Source organism: Leucopleurus acutus (assembly GCF_964270905.1).
Source record: "Leucopleurus acutus genome assembly, chromosome: 12".
Taxonomy (NCBI): domain Eukaryota; kingdom Metazoa; phylum Chordata; class Mammalia; order Artiodactyla; family Delphinidae; genus Leucopleurus; species Leucopleurus acutus.
In genome coordinates, this window is record NC_139154.1 from 34,245,970 (window position 1) to 34,260,938 (window position 14,969).

Here is a 14,969-nt window from a genome sequence, read left to right on the forward strand (position 1 = left end):
GGAGGGGGAAGGGTAAGCTGGGACGAAGTGAGAGAGTGGCATGGACATATATATATATACACTACCAAATGTAAAATAGATAGCTAGTGGGAAGCAGCCGCATAGCACAGGGAGATCAGCTCGTGCTTTGTGACCACCTAGAGGGGTGAGATAGGGAGGGTGGGAGGAAAATGCAAGAGGGAGGGGATATGGGGTTATATGTGTAAGTATAGCTGATTCACTTTGTTATACAGCAGAAACTAACACACCATTGTAAAGCAATTATACTCCAATAAAGATGTTTAAAAGAAAACACAAAAATCAGTACATGCAGAGAGTCCATGATTCAGTGAATTTTACTGTTAAGCTAAAAACCTCGGGGCTTCCCTGGTGGCGCAGTGGTTAAGAATCTGCCTGCCAGTGCAAGGGACACGGGTTCAAGCCCTGGCCCAGGAAGATCCCACATGCCACGGAGCAGCTAAGCCCACGTGCCACAACTACTGAACCTGAGCTCTAAAGCCTGCAAGCCACAACTACTGAGCCCACGTGCCAGAGCTCCTGAAGCCTGCATGCCTAGAGCCCGTGCTCTGCAACAAGAGAAGCCGCGACAGTGAGAAACTTGCACACTGCAACGAAGAGTAGCCGCCGCTCACCTCAACTAGAGAAAGCCCATGCACAGCAGTGAAGACCCAGCACAGCCAAAAATAAAATAAATAACTATAAACCTCATCTTGTTCTGTATGCCCTCATTGGGTGATCTCATCCTTTCCCAAGGCTTTAATTACCATCTATACGATGATGATTCTCAAATCTGGATTTCCAGCCCAGACTTGTCTACTGAGGGCCAGACCCATATGTTCATATATTCACCTGCCTTCTGGGCACTCCTTCATCATCTCTCTCCTCACTCCAGCTCCTCCTCTAGTGTTTCCTTTCTTCGTAAATACCTGCGCCATGTTGCATCCCATACAGCCACCTGAGGCTCATCCTTGACTCCTTCCTCTCTCTACATATAGTTAATAGAGTTAATCATTATGTCCTCTCAATTATACTTCCAAAATAACTCTCAAACGATTTTTCCCCGATTCCCTCTCTCTTCACCTGGGTTACTTAGCAGCCTTCCAAGTGAGTCTTGTGCCACTCCTGTCCATTTCCTCCTGAAAACCAGAGGGATCTTAATAGAAACAGCAGTCTAATCATGTCACTGGAGCTGGATAACAGGGTTAGCCATCCTACGCAGGGCCGTCTGTAAGGGGGTAACGCAACTCTCCTAGAAATCTCACAAGTTGGAGAAAGTAATATCTGCCCGAAAATTCTTCTCAGGGAGAATATTGTATGTGGTTGTTAGGATGGGATAAGATCCTGCACCTTTGTCTATCTGTCTCTCTCTCTCTGCCCCCTCTCCTTCTGCCTCTCCCCACCCCTCTGTCTCCCTCTTTCCTTTCCTCCCTCTTTCCTCCCTTCCCCCTCCAAGGGGAATTCCCTTCAAGGAGATTAGATCTAGTTAGCTGGAGGGCTTTTATTTTGCCCTGTGGGACATACAAATTTGGGACCCAGTTTAACTGCTTGGAGCAGTAGGAAAAGAGACTTCACCACTGATCCCCTTTCTCTGCTTTTCTTGGAAAAGAGCTCTAAATCACAGGCTCTTCTCAAAGTGTGGTCCCCCGAACAACAGCGTCAGCATCACCCAGTGATTTGTTAGAAATGTAAATTCTTGGACCCATTCTAACCTTCTGAATCAGAAACTCTGGGGACAGGGCCTGGTAGTCTCTGTTTTAATAAGCCCTCCAGGGGATTCTAATGGATGCTAAAGTTTGAGAACTACTATTGAAAAACTACGTAAAGCACATTGATTTGAAGGGAATACATTATTTGCCTGGCCCCAGTACCCATACATTTATACTGATCCTGCACGTCACTTCCCTGTTTAGATCCTTTAGCAGCATCCATGGTCCTTAGGATAAATTCATAGCCCTTATATAGCCTTTAAAGAACCCTACCTACCTAACAATAACAATAAATAAAACTAGCTAACATGTATTTGTTCCACAAATATTCATTGAATACCTACTGTACACAGGTGTTGTTCTAGAGTCTAGACGCCTGAAATACAGTTGTGAACCATATATAGATCAAGTCCCGGCTCTCGTGACGTTTAAGACTAGATGAGCAAATACACAAATAAATTAAAAAACGATCAGACAGTGAAGTGCTGTTCAGGAGGTTGAAATAGGATGATGGGGCTTCCCTGGTGGCGCAGTGGTTGGGAGTCCGCCTGCCGATGCAGGGGACGCGGGTTCTTGCCCTGGTCCGGGAAGATCCCACATGCCATGGAGTGGCTGGGCCCGTGAGCCACGGCCGCTGAGCCTGCGCGTCCGGAGCCTGTGCTCCGCAGAGGGAGAGGCCACAACAGTGAGACGCCCGCGTACCGCAAAAAAAAAAAAAAAAAAAAAGAAGTAGGATGATGTGATAGAGAATGACCAGACGGCAACTTTAGATGGGTTATTAGGGAAGGCCTCACTGAGAAGGTGGAGTTTAAGCCGCACTCTGACTGAAAATAGCACCAGCAGCTGAATATCTGAAGTACTCGCATTCCAGGTAGAGGGAGGCTGCTAGTGCCAGGCTCTAACGCAGTTTCAAGCTCTGTGTGATCAAGGAGCAGAGGAGGCTGAAGTGATGGGAGTAAGAACTTGAAGGAGGAGTAGGAAGATGTGGACAGGAAGATAATAAACAGGGGCCAGATGTAGGTCTTTGTAAGCCAAGTTAGGAGTTTGGATTTTTTTTTTTTTTGGAGGTATAGTTCATATACAATACAACTCACCCTTTTAAAGTGTACAAGTCAGTGGTTTTCAGTATATTCACAAGGTTGTGCAACCATCACCTCCATTTCCAGGATATATTCATCACTCCAAAAGGAAACCCCATTCCCACTGGGAGTTTGGCTTTAAGTGTGATAGTAAGCCACTGGAAGATTTTAGCAGGAGACACATAATCTGATTAATGTTTTCAAGATCACTCAGGCAACTGTGAGGAAAGTGGATTCTAGGTAGGCACAGGTGGAAGCAGGCAGACCGGGTGATCTTTTCTATACTTAAAGCAAGAGGGTAGTGGCTTGGGTTAGGGTGGTGGTAATAGAAATGGAATGAGGTGAAGGGGTTCAGGATATGTTTTACAGGTAGAGACAACTTTCCTCTAATGCAGTGCTTCTTAAATTACCTGTAATGAAGAACCAATTTGTTAAATTTCCAGTCTGTCACAGATTGAAACTTTTGAAAAGTATAATAATATTACAAACAGAGACAGTGTTTCCAGGGGACGTGCCTGGAGTAGTGGTTTGTTGGTTCGGAGGGTATATGGGATGCTGTTAGTCTGTGCCCATCCCTCTTTCTCTATTCTCTACTTTATTTTTCTTCTTACCATTTTTTCCTATCTGACATACTATAAATTTCACTTATTTGTTTTGTCATCTTTCTCTTTTCATTAGAATGTAAACTCCATGGGAACAAGAATATTTTACTGTTTTGTTCCCTGCTGTATCCCCCAGCCTAGAATAGTGTTGGGTATATAGTACTCAATAAATTTCTGTTGAACGAATGAATGAATTGTAAGTAAGTATGTATGAGTGTTTATTTATATATATGTGCTAGTTTCTTTAAACTCAATAATTTACTCAAAATATTTGATCAGCTACTATGTACCAGACATTGAGATGGAGTGGTGAACAAATGTTCCTTTGTTTAATTGTTCTTCCAGTGACAGGCACCTACCGTGCACTGTCATAGGTACTGGAGACTGAATGGTGGGCAAGGAGGTATTCTAACAAGGAAAACAGGGATCAAGGAAGGTCCCGCTGAAGAAGTGATTTAAGAGATTAGTAGGAGCTAATCATGTGAGAGGAACTAGGAATAGGAGGAAGGAATGCCATGTCTGCAAGCCTGGTGGTAAATTGACAAATTAGATAAACACACCTTTTGGAAATATTTTGTCTATTTGGGCAGAAACTTAAGAGATTATTAATCAACTAAATGTTTTCTCCACACAGGGATACAGAGAATAATAGATATTTTCAGATTAATTATCCTTACATATATGTAGGATATATGGTATGCTCAACTGATTCTTACCTTGTCTTTGAAATACATTTTTACCTCTTTTGTTTACTTTGCCAAATCAGTACATATCTTTTATTGAAGCTCTTTTTAAAAATATAGATTCGTTGAAGAGGAACATATTCCTTATATAAATGCTTTTCAGCATTTTCCAGAAGAGATGAAATTATATGGGCGTGACAAAGGAATCTTTGCTATAGAGGTATGTTATTTTCTTTTTCACTTTGTAGTCACTTAGAAGACACAAGAGTAATTTGGTGATTTATATTCCTCTCCTGACTTATGGAGTTTTAAAAAATGTCATCGAGTTTTTGTTCTATTCAAATATGGACATTAGTCATAATTTAATGAAGAGTAGAATTATTTTTTTTTGTTTTCCTTATGTGGCTACATCTAATCCTTTAGGTTACGCAATCCTCAAAATACAGCTATAATGTTAGGTGTGTGCATTGCAAATAGATGTAGTGTTGAGACTAAAAGTTTTATATAGAGACCTTTAGGTAATTTCAAATTTAAAAAACAGTATTTTTTGTTGTTATTTGCACACTATGTTGCTTTGGAGAGAAGAGATGAAAGTTATTATGTTGTTTCAAGAGGCATATATTTTTTTTAATATATTTATTTATTTATTTTTAAATTTTTGGCTGCGTCAGGTCTTAGTTGTGGCACGTAGGATCTTCATTGAGGCATACGGGATCTTTTGTTGCGGCGCGCAGGCTTCTCTCTAATTGTGGCGTGTGGGTTTTCTCTCTCTAGTTGTGGCGCAGGCTCCAGGGTGCGTGGGCTGTGTAGTTTGTGGCACGCGGGCTCTCTAGTTGAGGCGCATGAGCTCAGTAGTTGCAGCGCATGGGCTTAGTTGCCCTGCAGCATGTGGGATCTTAGTTCACTGAACAGGGATCAGACCCGCATCCCCTGCATTGGAAGGTGGATTCTTTACCACTGGTCCACCAGGGAAGTCCCTCAAGAGGCACTATTTTAAGTCCTTTGCTTGTGTTAGTCTTCTTCTAGATCTCTTTTCAGCTGTCTCCAATGGCAGCGCTTCTGTCCTTTTAATTATGAGTCTTTATCACTATTTATAGTACTCAAAGGTTATTTTCCCTGTGCTCTTCATCAGAAGGTTTTCAGTGTACTAAATATTAATATTAAATATTATCCTCCATTTACCCACTTAAGGAATTATTTTCATAGGCTTTCCTAACCTTCACAACCTTCACATTGTTTTCAGTTTAATTCAAGAGACATTTATGATCCTTACTAAACCCCTGCATGAGTATCGTTCACCATCTTCCCAATTTTACATGTGAGTAAACACCTCAGACGGGTAGAATGATTTGCCAAGGTCATGCAGATGGTAGTCTCAGACTTGGAACTACAGTGCTTTAGGCCTTTTACTCATTGTATGGTCTTTTGTTCTGTTTTTGTACCATCTTACTATTATTTGTCCCATCTAGTCTTAATTTCTTGTTTCTTCTTTTTCTGCCTTTTTTGAATTAAGTTTTTTTTATGATTCCACTTTATCTCTACTATTGATTTATTAACCATACCTCTATTTTTTTAAGAGGTTGTTCTAGAGTTTATAAAATTCATCTTTAACTTACCACAGTCTGCCTCAATAATATACCAGTACATGTATAGTGTAAGACCCTTACAAGAATATATATACTTCCACTTCCCTCCTCCCATCCCTTAGTGTTAAACATTTTATCTTTACCTGTTAGATACTCCACAATGCGTTGGAATTATTTTTGCTTTAAAAAGTTGTTTATCTTTTTAAGAAATTAAAATGAGAAGAACTACTTCATATTTACCCACCTTTTGCCTTTTCTGGCACTCGTCCTGTCTGAAAATGTCCTGTAACATTTCTTATAGTACAGATCTGTTGGCAGTGAATTCTTTTGGCACTTTTTGGTCTAAAAATGTCTTTGTTTTGCCTTCATTTTTGAAAAAACATTTTCACTAGTATTGAATTCTGGGTTTGTACTTTTCCTTCAGCACTTTAAAAATGTTTCTTTCTACAGGACTGTCTGATTTCTCTTCTCTTCTCTTCCCTTCCCTTCCTTTCTCTTCCCTTCCCTTCCCATCTCTTCCTTCCTTCTCTCCTTCCTTCCTTCCAACTACATGTTAGACCACAGCTCACTAAGGCTTCTGTTCTTTTTCTTTTCCTCAGTGTGTTTTGTTTTGGATAGTTTCTACGATGATATCTTCAGATTCACTGATCTTTACTTCTTGAATGTCTAATTTGCTGTTAAACCCATCTAGTAATTTTTTCATTTCAGATTCTGTATTTTTCATTTCTAGAAGTTCCATGTTAGTCTTATCTTTTTCGTTTCCTTCATTATGTTTATGTTTTCTTTTACATCCTCCAGTTTATTGACAATATTTACAGTAGTTGCTCTAAGGCTATCGTCTACTAATTCTGTTATCTCGGTTATTTCTGGGTCTGTTTCTGTTGATTGATTTGTCTCCTGATTATGTGCCATATTTTCCTGCTTTGCATTCCTGGTAATTTTGATTGGATGCAGACAGTGTGAATTTTGTGTTGCTGAATACTGGATTTTTGTTCTGGTGTATGATTAGGTAACTTAGATATCAGTTTGATCATTTGGAAGCTTGTTCTTTTAATGGCTGTTCCAAAGCCTATATTGTGAGGCTAAGGAAGCCCCGCTACTAAGGCATATCCCTTTGGGAGACTCTACCCAGAGCCCCCAGTATTGTGAAGTCTCTCCACTCCAGCTGGGGCCTTATGCAAACTCTGAGAATTGTTTGCATTCATTGGAAAAATCCAGTGATTTTTTTTTCTCCCCTGGCCTCAGGTTTTTTCTCACACATGCACAGATTGGTACTCAGCCAAAGACTTGAGAGGACCCCTTTGCAGACCTCCAGAGTTCTCTCTCTGCAGTTTTATCCTCATTGGTGCTCTGCCTGCAAATTATAGCCACCTCAGCTAACAGGAACTCTAATCTCTCTCTGCTTAACTCAGCAAGACCACTGGGCCCTGTTTCACTCCCTGCTCCCTGCACTACAGCTTGGAGACTGCCTCCAGGCAGTAATCTGGGGCCATTTGTTTCTCTTCTCTCAGCGATTATATAGTCCTGTGCTTCCTGTTATCCGATGCCTAAAACTGTTGTTTCATATACTTTTTCCAGTTCTCTGTTTATCATGGGAAGTAAATTCCCGTAGTAGTTTCCCATTATAGTTAATCCTTTAAGGGCAGAAACAGAATTGTTCTAAATACTCATTTTTAGACATTTAGAAATAGAGTCAATATTCAGATGCTTTTTAGCTGAGTGTTATGAAATACCTGCCTAGTAATAATCTCTTTTGTTGACTATTTTTAAATTAATCTTGAGTTGAGGGGACAGGGCTATGTAAAATAGGGGAGTGATCTCTTGTAGAGATTTTGATAGAAAGTATAAGCATAAAAATATATGAGATGATGTCTTGGTAACAGTAACTATTGTACTTTACCTTTTTCACTTGTATCTTAGCTTTTTTTTAAATAAACTTTTTTTTTGGAATAATTTTAGATTTATAGAAAAGCTGCAAAAATAAAAATATATCCTTTACCCAGATTCAACTATTGTTAATATTTTATTTTATCCTTTGTGCTGTTCTTCCCTATCTATGTATCTATCTATGTAATTCTATTTCTGAATCATTGAGGGTAAGTTACATTTATCATGGCCCATCATCCCTAAATATTTTAGTGTATATTTTCTAAGAGTAGGGATATTCTCTTATATAACTGCAATTTACTTATTAACTTTTTATTTTTCTAGGAGCTGCACAGTATAGATATGCCACAATTTACCTGACTAGTTTTCTATTGATGGAGTTTTGTGTTTGAGGATTAAAGGCTAAAGAAGGCAGCTAGGTAATGAAAAAACAAAACAAACAAAACTGAAAACAATCTGAATGTCTATCAAGGAAAATGGATAAAATGTGACATAATCAGACATGGTATATTAAACAACTATGAAAATGAATCAACTACAGCCACAAGCAACAGGAATGACTCTAAGAAATATTCTGTTTAGTGTAAAAGGCAAGACTTAGGAAGCTACATACATATGAAATCACTTTTGTTAAGCTCACAAAAGAAGTTAAGCTAAATATATTTATGTTCGTGATAAAACTATTTTTAAAAAAATAAGTTTATGGTAAGCATAATTCAGGATACTAGTTACCTCTGGAGGGGGAGGCACAGAGGGGGGACTAGAGAAGGAGTACACTGGTAGATGTAACAGTCGGGTTTGTTTGTATATTTCTTGCATCCCTAACTACTCTGAGAGTAGGGATCATGTGTAATGCTTCTATTTTATCATACATAAGACCTAATATATAATCATTATGTATACATGGTAAGAACTCTGTGTTTATTGTTTAAATGATTTGAAATAGCTGAAAAACAGAATTAATTTAAATGCTTTATTTAGAGAAGATTTCAAATAGATTTGTTGGGGATTTTTTTCCACCTAAGTAGTAAACATCCAGACTGCTTCTTTTGTATTTATTACATAATATACCCAGAGGCTATTCAGTAGTGGCATTTGACTGAGAAAATTAAAAAGCATTCCACTGATATTTTAGTGGTAAATGTGTAAGGGATATAACTTCTGCTCATAAGCAAGGACATTTAAAAAACTGAGTTATGGGTGTGTCAGTATCACTCATGAAAACCAGTGTGTGAGATAAATAATCTTATCAGTTATTTGTACTGTTCACCAATATACTGAAACCAATAGTAAATTACTCTAGTCAGAAAATGTCTGTTTGAGGCTACATTGATGATATTTGCTTTAGGAGAATCATACCTCCTGTTTGCTGAGTGAAACCAGTGATTTCATGTGAATTATCTGTGATTTAGTTTGATCCCTTGCCAGTGCCCACCCCTAGTACCCAGCATGCTCAGTCCACTTCTCCCCCTACCTCTGCTTCCCAAGAGAAGGAATGAGAACCAAGGTTTATACTCATCTAAGGAAAACTGAATAATGACAAAGGTTAGCCTGCTACAGAAATGATCACGGAACCCTGCCAAAATCGAATCAAAATTATTTGGGGATTGTCTACTCTTTGGATACCAGCTTGTAACCTCCTTTAGTACAGATATGTGAAATTTGAACATAGGTATTCCACAGCCAGCAGAATATTTGGAGGACAGGCACATCTTAAGAAGGAGGACTCAGATAGGTTTTTCCCAGCTCTGATCCTGGGGCCAAAACGAATAACTGCCTCCTGTTCAGCTGGTCATCAGTTCATAAATTCGTGTTTATTCATTAGGTTTACCTTGGTCTGTGCAAGTCGACAGCATGTTTCTGAAATGACCTCATCCCCAGGACCAAGACTGTATTTCACATAAAATAATGTATTCACCACAAACTTCCGGAAGATTAGACTTTGAACATAAAAGAGTATTTTTTGCTACTGCTGATAGATTTACAACCATTAAGATAATTCCAGCAGACTAAAAATGCGAATTGAACTGTTTTGTGAATCATAAGGCATGTGGAGTTCATTTTATCCTTCCTTCATGAATAATATATTACAGTGCTTTGTCATTTCTTCTGACATTTTTATTCCTTGTTAATTTTCCTTTGCAATAGAAAGTCTTATTTTAAGTTTGGGTTAACAGGTGCATGTAGCATTAGCTTTTTCTCATCTGAATCTTTGCTTCAAAACAACACTAAGAATAAGTAAGGGTGAGGCACTGTACTTTTTATTTTTAATAGCAAAGCAGGAAGTTCACCTCTGACAGGGTATTGTAATCAGGTTTATCACAAGAGCCTGCTGTTGTGTAACAGAAACTCTAGCTTGTCCTTACCTGTCTTAAGGCATTGCTTCATGAAGGAAAATAAACTCACTGGAATATTTGTGAAATTCAATAAAATGCTTTCCCAAGCACTCCGTTTTTAATGCATGCTAGAACAATTTATTATAGCCTTGTGGTCTTCTAAAAAACATATTAGCCTTGTGATTTCTTAGTATTATAATTAAATGAATCTATAGCACTCTAGAAGCCCTATGTGTCATATTTACTATACCTTTTAGACACATCCTCAGCCATGTCTAGTATTCCCATGTCCATATTCCCTTCCTCCCCTCCCCCACTTTTTCAAGAAAAATGGAGGCGATTTGGGATGTCTTCAAATGACTGTTTACTTAATTGACAGGCAGCTTTTCTTCATTGTATGCTTTGCCTTTGCTTACAAAAGTGCATTCACTATTCCATAGTATGTTGAAACTTTTAAGTGGAAACAGCTTTTCATTAACAAAGGAAGCATTTTCTTTCCTCCTTCCATGTCTTAGCTTTCTCTACTAAGTCTTGGCTTCTTCAGCAGCTGTACCTCCACCAGAAATGAAAAAAGGTGCAATTGTTCTAGGAGATGGTGATGAAGATAATGCCAGTGGGGTTTTGTGTGTGTGGGCTGCTGGGGACTGTTTTTCTTCTGTGTTTGGTTTGGTTTTGTTTTTGTTATTCCAGAAAGTTGAGCACACCTTAAAAACAAATCAAAGGGAAGGGGGAAAAAAGCTTTAAAGACCCTTAAACCATTATCCTGTGTGAACTGTTTCTTTCCATTAAATTATTCTGTTAATATTTAAGTGGGCCCCTCTGTCCCACTAACAACAAATCTGACAAAACTCACTTTAAAACATAGGGTAATGGAATACAGAGCACGGAGTATTGATGTGGTTTGTTTCTTCTAACAAGCGGGCCATAAGAGTTTGAGTCTTCCTGCCATTACCCTGACTTAAGAGCAAAGTTTAGGAGAGGAGACAGGTGTGCAAATTAAGTTTTAGTATTTCCAGCCATCTCCTTTTTCTGAGTTGTGATTCCCAACTCCCGGTAGGTAGCTGTTTCATTTTCCGTATTTATTTTTTATTTTTTAAAATAAATATATTTAATTCATTTATTTGGCTGCGTTGGGTCTTGGTTGCTGCACGCGGGCTTTCTCTAGTTGCGGAGAGCGGGGGCTGCTCTTCGTTGCAGTGCGCGCGGGCTCAGTAGTTGCGGCACATGGGTTTAGTTGCTCCGTGGCATGTGGGACCTTCCTCGACCAGGGCTCGAACCCATGTCCCCTGCACTGGCAGGAGGATTCTTAACCACTGCACCACGAGGGAGGTCCGTGTTTTAATTTAAAGATAACCTCCTCCTCCTTTTTCTGCCTCTGCCTCTTCTGCTGCTTTATTTTTGAGTCAAGTTTCTGAAGTGTGGTGCTGATTTGAAGCATCCGTTACTTCTAGCAAAAATTTTTCAGTTCATCTGGTAGAATAAACTAAAAATCTATTCTTTTTCAGGGATACCATCTCCATATGGAGTACCAAATAGTCAAATTGCTGCTTGAACCAAGGTTGGGCCTAGACACACTTACCTCTATTACAGATAGAATTTATTCTGCCGATGACTTAACACACAGTAGGGATACTTCTATCTTTCAGCCTTGATTTTCTTTATTTTTATGTATTTTAAAACCCACAGACCAATTTCTTAACAGTTAATATGTAACATACATGTTATTCTGCCATGGTCCTTGACAGTAATTCTAAATCCTCTCAAGAATTAGTCATTTCATCATCCCTCACTAGACTCAGCAAGAAGTAATAAAGAGGAAACTGGAAATTCATTCCAAAGTCCATCTCCAGTATTTTGAATGTTGATCAACAGCATCCTCTCTGAATGAGTAAAAAGAAAAGATGTAATGCTGGTTCAGCCAGACCCACTGAGTGGCACTTTGCCATGATGATTCACTTTGCCTTGGAGCAGTCTTACACCCTTTGTGAAACTAGGTCCCGGTTGAAGGAAGAAAAAGACTCCTCCAGAGCTGTCAGTCACTCTTTCAGCCTCTCCAAATGACTGTCTTGTGGGATCAAGGTTTGATAACACTCTGAGTCTTCAAACTCTAGATTTTTTCACCATCTTACTCTGTAGGCCGTGTGTACCTCTTGGGATTGTTTGTGCAATCTTTGTTAGAGTAATAATCTAACAGGTTTGAAATCTACCTGAGGGAAATTAAGGCGAGTGTAACGATAACAGGTGTTCTCAGTTTCCCTCGCTCCCACTCCCTTCCAGAATTACTACTGCCAGACAACATGAATAGAAACCAGCTGATGTGTTCTTTTGTTCCTGGCTTCCCACAGCGTCTCAACCATCCCTGGAATTTGTGGGTGTGCTTCTCTTGTCAAGCTTGTGAAGTAAAACCATCTGAGGGTCTCTTCCAGGCGACAAGAAAAATGAGGTTGAGAGCCACTTCATTTTATTTTATTATTATTATTTTTTTTGCACAAGAATATTGTGGAGAGCTTGTTTAAACTATAGACTCTTAGTCCTAGTGTCAGGGATTAAGTCTGGTGTGGGATCTAGGAATATTTTATGCAAGCACCTTGCAAGTGGTACTGATAGAAATGGTGCTTTGAGCAGTACAGACTAGTTTTCTTATCTCTGCCTCTGTCATTCTTTTGTTATTACATCTTATTCCACAAAAAATTTGAGGTAAAAAGTAGACTAATTAGGGCTTCCCTGGTGGCGCAGTGGTTGAGAGTCCGCCTGCTGATGCAGGGGACACGGGTTCGTGCGCCGGTCCGGGAAGATCCCACATGCCGCAGAGCGCCTGGGCCCGTGAGCCATGGCTGCTGAGCCTGCGCGTCCGGAGCCTGTGCTCCGCAACGGGAGAGGCCACAGCAGTGAGAGGCCCCCGTAGCACAAAAAAAAAAAAAGTAGACTAATTAGCAGATAACCAAAAACCAGTATAAAACAAAGTGCTATTATACCTTAACTAAATATGCAAAGTTTTAAACAGGATTCTGGTAGTCCTCTTATTCTACTTAATACATCAGAGATTCCCCACGCCAAATGAAAATACAAAGACCCAGCAGCTTCTATGAGACCCTTTCCTTGGGTGTGTTCTGTACATGCATGCATTTTCTAAAAGTCAAAGTAAGACTATTCTAACGCAGTCATTAAATGTTCACTGTAATTATTATATATCCATGTTTTGCAATCTTGTCAAAATTAGAGCCTGATTCACCTCTCCAGGCTAAGGACAATGGGACAGAAAGAAAAATGTGATACTGTGATCATATTCTCTAAAACAATGCTGTGTAACAGTACCCCCAGCCTTCTGCGCAAGGTTGGATACTTTGCTGAGCTAGTGGTTCAAGAGTGGCCTGCCTTGGTTGGAATAGGAGCAGATGTCTAGGGAGATTAGTCTATAGCCAGCCCTGTATGGACAACTGGGCCACCACTTCAAGTGATGTCCATGGCGGAAGGGAGTGGATGTTATTGTGGGTGTTTTAGCTTACCAGATTCCTTTTCATTAATGACCTTGCAATTACTTGTCATGAATTTATCATCCATTAAATTGGTTTTTTGAGATGGTTATTTTTCAGAGGGGAACATTCACTGCTCTAGTGTTTGTTTTGTTTGCAGATAAAAGTACTTAATTTCATCTCCTACCTTCATTATTTGAAAGGATTAGGGTTGCCATAAATCTTGTCAGTAATGTTAATTGTTTTAACTTGAAAAGATGCTTCAGATTTTGTGCGAAATGCAGCAGATGTCTAAATAAGTTAATTTTATAAAGAAAAAAGAGTTTTTGCCAAAAGTCACTGAGAATATATGTTTTCCTTTTTTCTCTTTTAAATTCACAGATTAGAATACAATTAGTAGTATTTTAGCGTACAAGTAGAATTACTGTATCTCAACATTTAAAAAAAGACTTGAAAGGGCACATTGCTATTTTGGATTGACAGAAATTTACTTTGTATTCTTGAGCTACAGATTAATCATATGTTAATAATATAGCTAATTGAAAGCCTTTTTTTTCCTGATAAAACTGGAGTTTAGACATTGAAATAGTGGTATCAAAATAAATACAATACAAAGAAGGTTGTAACCTCAGGCAAAGTAAAATCAGGCATAGTTAACACTTTGATTGTTTTCTATAAGCATACTCTTTTTAAAAAATATTTGTTTATTTATTTATTGGCTGCATCGGGTCTTAGTTGTGGCCCACGGGATCTTTTGTTGCAGTGCACAGGCTCATTAGTTGCGGTGTGCGGGCTCTCTATTTGTGGCACGTGGACTTAGTTGCCCCACGGCGTGCTGGATCTTAGTCCCCAGACTAGGGATCGAACCAGCTTCCCCTGCATTGCAAGACGGATTCTTAACCACTGAACCACCAGGGAAGTCCCTATAAGCATAGTCTTGTACCATTATAAAGCATTTCCTTGTGCTTTATAATTGCATATGAGCTGAATGTACCAAAGAAACATTTAACAGAGAAATATTCATTCCTTCAGTTGGCTTCCAAACACCTTCACACATTTAGAAAATGGGCAAGACATGACATAATGGTATTATTGGCACAAATTGTTGGGAAACAGATTTTTCCTTAGAATAAGGAAGAACTTTTTAATGATTAAACCCATTAAAAATGGAATAGACTACCTTCAGGGAAGGTATTGAGTTCCCATCACTGGAGATTTACAAGAAGGGCTAGACATATACCTGCTGGGGATTTTGTAAAGTTAGACCATATACTTTTAAAGGTCTTTCCAACTCTGAATTTGCCAATTAGATTATTTCTCCTACAAGGTGATGTATGAAGTGATTCTGTTACACAAAATAGTTTATTGAGCTGATATTATCTTTCTCTCTTACCACTTTTTTTTTTAAAATAGGCATACATACAGAAAAGTGAACATATCACAAATGTACCCAACCTGATGAATTTTCATAACCTGAACCAGCCCCGAGATCAGGAAACAACCTTAGCACCCTAGGAGCTCCACCCTTATGCTCACTTGCAGTCATTACCTCCACGACTCCAAGAGTAATCAATCACTCTCCTGACTTCTAACCGTGTAGACTAGAAGCTCGGTGCT

The 14,969-nt window shown here is 39.1% G+C and overlaps 1 protein-coding gene across 4 annotated transcripts in view; it reads left to right on the forward strand.

The window, feature by feature from the left end:
- The window catches only part of TAF1B (TATA-box binding protein associated factor, RNA polymerase I subunit B), a 54,225-nt gene that overhangs the window by 18,767 nt on the left and 20,489 nt on the right, over positions 1-14,969 (forward strand). For all 4 annotated transcript variants that reach the window (XM_082851975.1, XM_082851976.1, XM_082851978.1 and 1 more), the window contains one exon: positions 4,191-4,290. In XM_082851975.1, coding sequence (XP_082708101.1) covers positions 4,191-4,290 — 100 coding nt within the window. The remainder of the gene's footprint in view (positions 1-4,190; positions 4,291-14,969) is intronic.